Source organism: Enhydra lutris, unplaced genomic scaffold (genome assembly GCF_002288905.1).
Source record: "Enhydra lutris kenyoni isolate GAN:26980312 unplaced genomic scaffold, ASM228890v2 scaffoldscaffold15, whole genome shotgun sequence".
Taxonomy (NCBI): Eukaryota; Metazoa; Chordata; class Mammalia; order Carnivora; family Mustelidae; genus Enhydra; species Enhydra lutris.
Window position 1 is genome coordinate 8,733,729 of NW_019154099.1, and position 12,328 is coordinate 8,746,056.

The following is a 12,328-nucleotide window of genomic DNA, read 5'->3' on the forward strand; positions in this document are numbered from 1 at the left end:
CTCCTCTCTTTCCTTCAATTGAATATCTTCTTCAGAAGAATTCTATTAATATGATTTATCACAATAAACAGCATGGTTCCTGTTTTAATTGATTCATCTTTTTCTCCATATGAAATTTTTCCTGTAACTCTATTCTGCATCAACTTCTATTGTCTTTTTTACCCCCCCCATATCTTTGCTGACTTTGACAGAGACTAGATTTTTTATACAGTCTGCATCTTAAATCATTCATTTTCTCATTTTTAAAGTGCTGATTATAATCATCCCTTAAATTTACTGAAATTAGCATGAGTTTTAAACCATTAGTCAAAAAAGAAGAGGCTTTTTAAAAGAAAGCTCCCTGCTGTTCTTTGTGGATGAAACAGTTGACATTTTGTTAAGAGATTTTTATCTGACTTTAATTCTCTAGCTTTAATGTATTCTTCAGTTATAAATGGGATGGTTTGTCCTAAATGGAAGTGTATCTATATAAGCATAGTTATATCCAGTCTTTAAAATGGATCATTTCATTTCACACATGCTATAGAATCTTGAATTTCACCTTTACTCATTTCAATTTCTTTACTAAAAACGACTCTGTTGCTCCAAATTCCTATGTCAATGGGTTGGATATATCAAATTGTGGTAGTAATTGTTCATAAGTACATATTCTATAACATGTACTAATGGAGTAATAAAATATATTGCAATAACAATATGCTCTGCCTGATAGAATTTCATCATGAGACTACATTAACACATTCAGCTGGTTATCAGCTTTTGAAAACGCCTTCCATTGTGGTGGAAGGGAACTACTCCATATAAGTGAACAGAGAAAATGGGATTCAAATAGGAATTTCTAGGAAGGCTGAGTGGGGTGAAAAGAATACAGAAACATGAATGGATGCTGACCCAGCAGTTTTCACATTGTTTGAAACTGGATTGATCCTGCGGCTCCCTGAACTCTTGTGACACCCCAGCCTTCCACCACTTCCAGGCCAGGCTCTGCCCACATGCCTGAATGACATTGCTTTGCCAAGGTCACCGGGGGTTCCTAACTGGCAACCCCAATGACCAGATCTTAGTCTTCATCTTCCTCAGGCAGGCATTAGCCCTTCCTTTTTCTGATTTCCTTCTTCCCTGGACTTGGTGCAGGACTGGCTCTGCCAACCTCCCTGAACGATCTCCTTCAAGCACACTGGTTCCTAGGGCTCCATGCACCCTGCCTGTTTCCTGGGGTCCCTCTGGTCTCCTTCCCTGGAGATCTCCCCGCCTCTTGCCTCTTACCACTCCCAGGGCTGACTTTTCACCCCATGCAATGCCTGCAAAATGCATTGAATCCAAGTCAACTTGTCCCAAACCAGACTGTCCCTCAAATCAGGCCTTTCAGGGACCATTGCCCTGTGCTGCTTCCTTGGGGCTCCTTGTGATCCTGAGTTGTTTCCCTGATTCTTTCCTTGTCTTCTCTGATTCATCCTGCACAGTATTGGAAATCAGTTCTCAGGTCAAGCTCCTACTAAAAACAACTCCAGTGATTCCTTACTATTTGCCAATTAAAGTTTATTAAAATTTCTCCATGACCAAGCTATAATTTCTTCCTAGAGTTATTTCCCACTATAATGGATATATGCTCTCTGCACTGCTGCCAAACTTAATTGCTTGTAAACATTATAGTTAATAAATATTATTTCCACTCGCTCTCAGGTACTGTAAATATGTGAACATATAAATGACTGAACAGCGTAAGAAGGATGCCTTAATATAGCCCTCTCACCATGAGATACTTAATCATAAAATTATAATTTTGAAATAATATGTGAAGTTCAAAAAAAGTCTTTACTTGTTTCAGTTATGTCGATTATCTTAAGAATTATGCTAAAATCTGAAATAACTTTCTTTTTACGTGTGTGTATACCCTTCTCCTGTTTTGTAGGAAACTACCTGATAGCTTGAATCTTAACACCTGACTTTTCTCTTCCCAATTGAAAGGTCATTTAACTCACATAGATTATATGTAAACTTTCTCAATCTTAATTAACTCTTTGTCTGATTTCATGTATTTCTTGACTAACATTTCGATCATCCCGGTCACAATCCATTTGACATACCTCTCAGCAAAAAGCTGGCCCTTCAGTTAGGAAATGGAGCCATACTTCACACCTATTCCCAGCCATGAACAACCTAACCCCTGCCCAGCTGCCCCGCCCTCTATCCACAACCCCTTCCTTTCCAGTCTTGTGCTTAAAACAGACGCCTGGACTCATGGGATTTTGCCTTCTGATCTTGCCTTATTTAGATAAATACACAATGCAACACATGCTAGAATAGTTTATTGAATTTAAATAGGTAATGTATTTACAGTGGTGTGATTTTTATTTATTTATTTATTTTTCCCTTCTGCAAGACTGGGCTTCTGAAATGTCATTGACTTTCTTCTGTCAATCCAGCTTGATCATCCTTCTGGGCTCATTATATTAAAGAAGGTGTCTTTCATAGAACCCTCTGTTTATAAACAGCTACTCATTCCCCCTCAGGGAACCACACCCCATGAGCCAGGAGGATGCTGGGAGCTCCCACCATGAAACTTGAGTGTTTGGCTTACTTACAGTTGGGTAATTGCCTCTGACCCTGTTCCTAAGCTGTGATTTCCAATAGCTACTGGGATTTCCTCTCCTTCTGACCTGACTGAACCCATTATGTAACTGGCACAGGATGATAGCCCTAATGTGGAGAAAAATGAGCGACAATTCTCTGGAGGCAAACAAGGGATTGATTTTGGACAGAGGGATTAATTACATTTCAGGCAACAGGACTGTAATTTAAGGGGTAAAGCAGAGTCAATGAGGCCAATATACTGGTTTCCTTTACAAGCACTGATGCAATTAGCAACTCATTTTAATTGAAAAGGTGCAGGAACTCTTGGCCCTATTCTATGGCCATCAGAAAATAGGAAATGGGAGGGAAAACCAAGTCAGTAGTCATCTTGGTGGAAGGGTAATGCATATTTAGTAATACCAAATCTAGGAAACATAAACCACTTTAGTAGATTCAAGTTCTGTTATAGTATGCCATTGGTTTGACCTGGCTTTGAATAAGAATAATTGACATTTCATTTATACTAGTTATTGAAGGTTATTAAGGAGATACTTTCTCTATCCTCAAAGCCACTCTTTTTTTAAATGTAAATTCAGTTAATTAACATATAATGTATTATTTGTTTCAGGGGTATAGGTGTGTCCCAAAGCCACTCTTATCATGCAGTCTGTGTCCCTAATTTTCAGCAAGTTGGCCAAACAAATTCATTTTATTATATTAGGCCTAAAGCATTCTGGCTACTGAAGTCCATTCTTACATGTTATCATACTTTAGTAAACATAAGGAACACCTGGGATGCCATTCTTCTGATTCTGATTCACTGGGTCTAGGATAGGACGCAAGAACTTACATTTTCCTTAAGCATCTTCAGTGAATGTGGTATATGAATTGCATTTTTGATAAATAGTGCTATACATCTAGAGATTACCTGTGAACAAGGTATCAATTATTAAATGTCTTAGGCTTATCTGAAATCATTTTTTCTTCAACAGCATGTTGGAATATTGGAACACAAATCAGCTCAGTCTCAAGAGAGGGTCATGGCAAGAAGAAAGTATGAAGCATGGGTTGGTTGTCTAAGAAAACAGGCTCAGGCTAGGAGTCTGGGCAGGGAGCACTGAGTGGATGATCAGAAGCCAGCATAGGTGTGCTTGGTGCATGTGGCAGGCAGCAGGGCGAAGATTGAAGTTGGATCGGTGTGTATGGGGGCTCATCTAAGAATAAGTGTTATCCTTCCATTTTGCATCCTAGGCACCTCACTCACCTCACCCTAGTCCTGGCTTTGGCAGATAGCTTCAGAAACGGCTGCTGATGATCCCACCTTTGGGGTTCATGCCCTTGTGTAATCATTGACTCTTGTGTGTGGACTGAACCTAGTAACTTGGGTCTAATGAGTAGACTAGAGCACAGGTGATGGGATGCCACTTCTAAGACTAGGTTATAAGAGACTGTGACTTCTACCTTATACCTCTCCCCATCCCGTCTCTCTCACTGTCTTTTTTTTTTTTTTTTTTAACTCTGATGAAACAAGTTGCCATTTGTGACTTACTGAGGCTTACTGACATTTCTGCCTTACAGTGAGACCTATGTGGCAGGGACAGAGGATGACTCCAGACATCAGCTGGCGCATCCGTCCCCGGTTGAATCTTCACATACGACCACAGCCTCAGCCAACACCTTGATTGCAGTCTGCGGGAGACCCTGAACCCGAAGCTCCAGGTAAGCCTTGCCTAGATTCCTGACCACGGAAACTGTGAGATCATCAGTATGGTTGTCTTAAGTCACTGTGTTTTAGCGTAATGTCTTATGCAGCAATAAATAAGTAACATAGTGTGGAAAGATCGTGGTGGTGGTGGACCTGAAGAACAACGTGAACAAGGAAAAGTGAGAAGGTGCTGAGGACACACTGAGCCCAGTTCTGTGTGTTTTAGACAGTTTGGGCCAGGGATGGTGCTTCCGACAGGGGTTGCTTCTTTTTCTTCTTCCTTACCTCCTCCAACCCTTTGCTTCCCCAAGGGGGGGGGAAACGCTGAGGAGTTGCTTTATCAGTATTAACTGTTAAACTTTGAAATTTCTTCTATTAAATGCCCAAGATTATTGCCATCACCACCTTCTTGCCTATGATAAACTCCTTCCCTGAAATTTGCCATGGTTCCAAGTAAGAAGGTGACTGTATTTAATAGTGATAATATCTTCAGCCAGCAGCCATAGCCACTAGAATACGAAAATTAAAATGTCTGACATTGCAAGGATGTGGAACAACTTGAACTTTGTATACATTGCTAGTGGGAATGCAAAGTGGGGTGTTTACTTAGGAAAACACCCTGACACTATCCTATGAAGTTAAACCTTAGTCTGCCATGTGACCTAGTAATTATACTCCTAGATAGCTATTCAAGAGAAACAAAAACTTCTGTGCGCACAGAGGCTTATTTGAAAATATTTACAGCATTTTACTTGTAATAGTCCAAAACTAGAAATAATTCAATTGTTCATCAACTAGGGAATGGATAAGCAAAGCTGGTGTTACAGATTGTCCTCTATTCGCCTTTGTTTTTCTCAGGTCATCTCAGGTGAATGCCTTTCTTCTAGAACCATAAACAGCCATATTCCTCTTAGGCTTTGGGTGTAGGGCTCAAGAGGGAGGGCGTTATCTTTCTGTCGGGAGAACCAACAAGTGGGACCTTCTACACTAACTTAGATTTGTCCTTTTCATGGGCCTCTGACATTCACTTGCCAATTAGCTCTTAGAAGCCTCTATTGGAAATAAGGTGCTTCTGAGATTTTTGATGCAGGAATGCAGCTCAAAATTTTAAGTGCCCTCCTTAATATTCTGCATCACTAGTTAAGGCTTACACAGCAAATATCCATGCCCATCAAAAAAAAAAAAAATCTAAGGTAAAAGTGCATGCCTGGCATAATGTTTAGAGTTGTTGAATCACTGTGTTGTACACTTGAAACTAGTGTAATGTTGTGTGTCAACTAAACCTCAATTTTAAAAAGTGCATGTAAGAAGTTCATGGGAATAAAAGGGCCATTATGGAAGCAATGGAAGAACCAGTACAGGCCAGGTGAAATCTGCCACGAACTTCAGTCCCTCAGAAGGCTACCCTATAGCTCCCTGTAGTTCCATTATTGTTTTTCTTCTTTTAAGCCTACCTAATGATTCTTAACTTAGAACTGAAAAGCTCCATAGAGTATATGAGTCAGGACCAGGACATACAGAGGTCAAGAAACTTTATTCTTTATGAATGATTACAGAGAAAAGATAAACATCATCATCAATGAGGTTTTTTTTTTTTTTTTTCCTTTTTCTTGTAATGGTATAGCATCTTCCTTCCAGATCAATGTCCGCACATCCCTTGTCAAGCAAGTCTGTAATTCCATCTCAGGCAACTCCTTTTAGGGGTATGAAAGAGTCATTGGCTGATTTAAATGAAGGAAGGAGGCTGAACATTTAGAATAAAGATAAAAGGCATTTTAAAAATTTTGACTTTTTGTGAACACTGGTGGCGGTGACTGACATTCCACGCACACAAAATCACTAGTGATGAAAATAACTATTAAATATAACTAATACCACACTATACCATTATATGTTGTTTTGAATCATTATCTCTTTTTTTTTTTTTACTTATATGTCTCGTCTTCTGTGCTTGCTTAAAACCAATGAGGCCATGGCAAGGGTAGAGTTGAGACCCATTCATTAAGGGCTATTTCTTGTTCTGCTCAGAGTATATCTTTAGTTGCCAGGGGAAGATGTGTGCCTGAATTCTCTCACCTGGGTTAAGGTCAACTATAGCCCTATAGAATGAACCCAGCTGTGGCAAGTTGATAAAGTCCAAGTTTTAAGAAGACACAAAGGGATGGAGTCAGGCAAGAAACAGAAGATTTGGGGCCAAGTTAAATGCTATTGCTTGATGGGAAAGAAGAGAGGAAGGAGGACATGGAAATGCACAGGCCAGTTGCTCCTGAGATGACAGGACTCTGGAAACCCTGCCTACTTAGTATTAACTTGGTGTTGGTTTGTGTATTTTCAAAATCTGCAGTGGGTGGCTTCCATAGTTACCCAGTGTCTGGGGACCTGGCTGCCTCTGATGACTTTTGCATTTTTACTGTTTTTGAGCTTTGTCTGAGAGGTTCTAATTCAAAGGAATTATTTGAATTTTATAATTTATAATTATATATATAACATATATATATAATTTATATATAAATATAGTATTTATATATAATCTAAATATATTTATATAAATATAGTATTTATATATAATTTAAATATATGTATATATCTAATATATATATTTATATAAATAAATTATATGAATATATAATATAAATAAATAATATAATCTAGAATAAATAAATATATATAAATAATAAATGATAAAATTTATTATAATATAAAATAAATTGTATAATTTATATATGTCATAAATTATATAATTTATATGATAAATAAAATATAAATAAAAATATGAATAGATTTTAAATATATTTAAATATAATTTAAATATAGAATTTATAATAGAATTTATAATTCAAATAATTCAAAGGAATTATTTCAAATTTACTTTGAAAGCTTCAAAAGTCATTTCACTCCACAGATTATGTGTGGAGTGGAAGGCGTGTTTACACTTAGTTCCATTGCTCTTAAACCCCCCAACTTATTCTTGCTGGTAGAATTTATGGGAGTGGGAAAGAGATTATTTCTAGGTATAGGGTGTGTGTTAGAAGTTATTTTTTTTCATTCTCATACAAGGAATATGCACTTAGCACCCACTAGATTTGGGGGTACATGGGCAAATTACCTGTTTCAGAGCTTGTGCGAAGTCTCAATTCCTGATGGATCCAGGCCCTGCACTTTGAGCCCTGGGTCGAACCACAGACCCAGGTAGGGCTGGCAGCCACGTTCTTGTCATGGTTGAAGGCTTCTGGGGGATGGATCTTTGAGGAGCCACCTTAGCTGAGGCTCTCTTGGTTGAATCTCTAAGTACAGCGGCACAAGCCAAGGCTTCCTGTTGAGTAATATAGCCTAAGGGGAGAGAAATGAGAAGTTCCAAGTCAACAGGCTTACAAAACAAATAAGCAAACAACCCTGCAAATATTTACGGATTCATAAAATTTTTTCTACTTTGCAGGGTAGTGACAGTTATGTTCAGCACACCCAGATTGTATGATCTTTGAGGATGGGAAGTAGACTTCTTCTTTTGCATTTTTCATTCAGTAAGTTAATAAATACCTAGTCATTGATTAACATGACAAATCACTCGGAGAGGTAGTTGGGCCTTGAGTAATCTGAGCCTGCATTGCATATCTTTGTTTTGAAAACTTTCTTCAAACCGGAAACAGAGGTATTCAATCTCCGTCAGAGTTTTTAAAGTGTAGCCTGCAGACCACCCACTACAGATTGATCAGGCTGAGACCACATTTAATAATGCTTTTTAAAATTTCAGATTTCTGGCTCTACTCCAAAGACTTTCCTAATCAGACACTCAGAGTTTGGCCTGTAATCTGCATGTTGATAACGTAGGCAGGTAGGTTTTATGTGCACTAAATACTGACGATCCTGGCTGTGGTTTCACTGGCCTCTATGCAGTTTTACTCTACCAACAAAGCTAGTAGGTGATGCTTCTGCAGGAATTCAGGCCATCCTGGGGAGCAGGCTGCATCCTGGGTCTGCTTTTTACTAGTCGCATGATCCTGGTCAAACGATTTCTTATCCATGCCTCAATTTTCTCTTCTGTAAAATGTTCATTATAAAGGCACCTACCATATAGAGGTGTCTTGAGTTTGAGGTAAGGCAGTATATGCAAAGTGCTTAGAACTGTGCTAGGCACAAAGGGAGGCCTAATAACAGGAATCTATCGTTACTGCTCACGTTCCTCAGTCATTGCAAAAACCATGTCTTCCTTTGGTGCGAAGACAGGAACAGCAATGTAAGGTAGATGTGTTAATGTGAAATGAGCTGCTTATAAAAAGAAAGCTCTGCCGGGGTCAGAAGAGTGTAATAGAGGCCAGCTGGAGACTGAAAACATTTCCTGGAAGAAAAGGGACTTAACAAAAATCACACCTCTGAAGGTTGTCTCTTAAAGTCTGTGACGGTCTTTTGCAACCATTATTTCATTTGTACTTTGTAAAATCCCACGAGGTTACTAGAAGAGAGATATCAGAGCATGGGGGTGAAAACGTACGCTCTTTGCTGGCAGTGGCCCTGACATTGGCTAGGCATGGGTCTGGGAAAATGAGATGTTGTGTGTAGCGCTCCCAGCACAATATCTGGAATGTGGTAAATGCTTAATAAGCGTAACTGTTATTGTCATGAGTAAAGCAAGCCTCTGAATTTGCATATCCAGCAAGGGGCTGAGCTGTGGTTTGAGCCTAGACCATCTGCCTAAGCCCATTGCCATTTCTACTAGATCAAGTTCCTGTAAATCTCAGACAGTTGTTGACATTTTACGGCAATCTGTACTCTGATTTCGTGAAACCCTCTTAATTTACCCATAAAACCTTGTTTTCTATTGTCAGGGATAATCATTTTTAAACATGGCCTGCCAACCATGTTATAAAATAGCGCGCTGGCAGAGGCCATTCTACTTGAATTATTTATCGGGAAACGTGACTTCCGGCTGTAGCACATGAGGCCCTCCCAAGGGTGTCTGGTTTAGGTCGGGTAGTTAAAACTCACCAAGCAGCTGCTGGTGCTGAAGGCTGTGAATATAGCGGTTCCGCAGGGCCTCCCACTGGGGCCTGGAATTGTAAATCCTCATGATGCTGTAAAAGTAGCGTTGCTGCCCTTGGGTCAGGTCCTATCAAAGCAGAACAGGTGATTTTGATGAGTTAGTGGTGGTCTATAGGATGAAGAGTGTGATGGATTCAAAGCTGAAAATAAGATATATATATATACATATATGTATATGTATATATATACACACATATATATGTTTAACAATTTTATATATATATACATTTAACAACCGGAAAACAACAATTGGGTCATTTCTTACCATAATTTACTTAACAACTTCCATTGGTCTGTGTGTTAGTGAAACTGGGTAAATAAAGATTCTAGGCAAGTAGGTCAAAGATTTGGGCTAAAAGGGATCTAAGAATTTCCAACATTTTATACTTTTATTCCTCTATAATGATCCTTGTTGAGGAAGGTAGGCTGTGAGAATCTGCACATTGGCCTGACATAGGCCAGGCCAGTGAATGGGGACAAGAGAACTTTCTATCAAGAGTTGTCGGTAGGCAGGGGAGATAGCTGGATGAGCAGTTGGGTAACGTGATAAAGGTTCAACATTGTTATTTTAAAGGTGCTACCAAAACAGAAAAGGAAAACAAAGTCTCCTGCAGCAGTCAAGGAAGACTTTGTCAATGAGGTGACCAAAACATCTGAGTCTTAAGAATGACAAGGAACTAGAATACTGGTTCTCAAAGGGCATCGGCCTCACCTGGGAACATGTTAGAAATGCAAATTCTTAGGCCCCATCCTAGATCTACAGAATCCTAAACTCTGGGGAGTGGGGCCCAGCGCTCTGGGTTTTAACAAACTCTCTAGGTAATTCTGATACAAAGACAACAAAATTTGAAAACCACTGTGATAGAAGAAAAAGAAAAGCTAATTAATGGGAGAAGGGAGAACGTAGTATGATTTTCACATGGGGCACAAAATGTCTGGATATATTAGGAACCAGACTTTTTTTTTTTTTTTTTTTCCTACTTCAAGCAGAATATAGGGTCTGAGTTGGGGAAGGCTATAGAGGCAGGCAGGGGAAGATCATGGAAGCCTTACAGGCAATGTTTAGATGCAAATTTTAAAAATTATAATTAAAAAAGAGTTGAAAGATTACCTTTAATGTGAGGAACCATTGAAGGTCTTTATTTAAGTCAGTGGTTCTCAACTGGAGTGATTTTGACCACTAAGAACATTTGGCAATGTGGGAAGACATTTTCAGTTGTCATAAATGCTGAAATGGAAGATGGATGCTACTGGCAGTCGGCAGATAGAGACCAGGAGCTCAGCTGAACATCCCACAGTGCGCTTGACAACCTCCCAGTCCCTCACAACAAAGAATTATCCAACCTGAAATGCCATACTTGAAGCTGACAAGATCTGAGTTTTAGAAAGATCACTCTGGCCCCCCATGGAGAATGAGCTTATGGGAAGACAGGCCATTGGTAGGGAGAGCATTTAGAAGGCTGCCATGCAGTGCAAAGGAGGAACAAGAAGGACTTGGACTACAATTACTGTTACCTACCTAATCTGTTATCAGTGCTTACAATGATACTGGCCTCAGTATTCTAGAAAAACCAAGGTGAAATAAGTTCACCCTAGGCCAAAAAATTCAAAACAGTGATAGAAGTTTCAAAAGTAGTTGATAACCATTGTAATGGAAACTAAATTTAAGTTAATTATATATAACAGTAAAGTGGCTTTTATCTGTTAGAAATTTGGGGTGGAGTTGAAACCTGTGAGTCAGATTTTTTTCTTTTTTTTGATGTCTAGAGACCTTCAGCTTGGTATCAAAAATATATCCAGAGTGAAAGTAGGAAAGCCAAATACTTCACGATTTGAGGCATCATTTGAACTTTACAGTTTCTGAATTAGAAGTTTTAAAAGAAAATCTTTGAAGAAGATAATTGATTCTTAATTAAGCCTTTTCAAATGATGGAGAACAATATAATATGAAAATAGCAAGTCAGTTTCAAAAGCAAAGCTCCAAAGGGCAATGAGAGTTTCCATTATATAAGATAAAATCTTAAAAGTTATGGTTTTATTTTACAGAGAAAAAAAGCAGTCTATGGCTTTTCCTTAGCAGAGATCTAAACTTCTTAAATCATAGTCCTAATATTCTTACCCCGTTGTTTATCCTTCCTTGAGGGGATAGAAGAGAACTGAAATTTTTGCAAAAAGTATTAATGAGAATGACTTTAAATAACTGTGACTGGAAGGAGCTACCATAGCTCTCTAGCAGGGAGCCACAGTGTGGTCAATACTGAGCTTTAGCAATGAAGATGAGACCATCTACAGAGCTCCTGAAATGGGATGAGTATAGGACCGGACCATCCAATTGCTCATTCATTCACCATGCCTGCCATCAACATGCACTGAGTGCCTGTGTTGGGCCCGATGTTACCTAAAGCTGGATAAACAGAGACAGGAGAAAAAGACCTCAAGCCTTGAGGTCTTTTTGAGGGAGAGACACGCAAGTTCCCTCCATTAGCCAATGACCCACTATACCTTCATTAAGGAAGCATTGTGGGTGTACGCAGCCGAAGGGACCCGAATGCAAGGAATCCGTGGAACATTCCAAAGTTTTTGTTGTCTTTTCTGTTTTTCTCCCATTCTTTATCCTATACCTCCAAGGAACAATAAAGCATAGCATGAAATTTCATTTTGTTCATCCTGTTTTGGGAATGGACCTAAGTAAATAAGTAAGCAAGCAAGTAAAGTAAGTAAGCAAGTAAATAAATAAATAAATACATAAATAAATGTTATTTATGTCAAGGGATAAAAAGTTTCCTCACATGTTTCTAAGTAATTGGATCTCAGCAGACTGCTTGGTTCTGCAGTTTGCCCTATTCTCACCCCCTGTTGATGGAAAGAATAATTGAGAGTTGTCTTTCTGCTTTATCTTGGGTTTTGCAACAGGTGGACTATAGAACCACATCAGGTCACAAGTTATTTCTTGATCATTTTAAATAATAGTTATTACATTATCTGATTATAAAAGTAATATATGTCATTTTT

General features: G+C 38.8%; 1 protein-coding gene across 1 annotated transcript; it reads right to left on the reverse strand.

Moving 5' to 3' along the window:
* Window positions 1-7,202: 7,202 nt before the first annotated feature.
* On the reverse strand, window positions 7,203-11,926 carry LOC111147162 (family with sequence similarity 216 member B). Its single transcript, XM_022503059.1, has 3 exons — window positions 11,819-11,926; window positions 9,263-9,383; window positions 7,203-7,609 (listed from the first exon to the last, which is right to left on the reverse strand). Exons 1-3 carry the CDS (start codon window positions 11,921-11,923, stop codon window positions 7,410-7,412), a joined length of 426 nt encoding a protein of 141 aa, XP_022358767.1. The 5' UTR covers window positions 11,924-11,926; the 3' UTR covers window positions 7,203-7,409.
* Window positions 11,927-12,328: the final 402 nt, after the last annotated feature.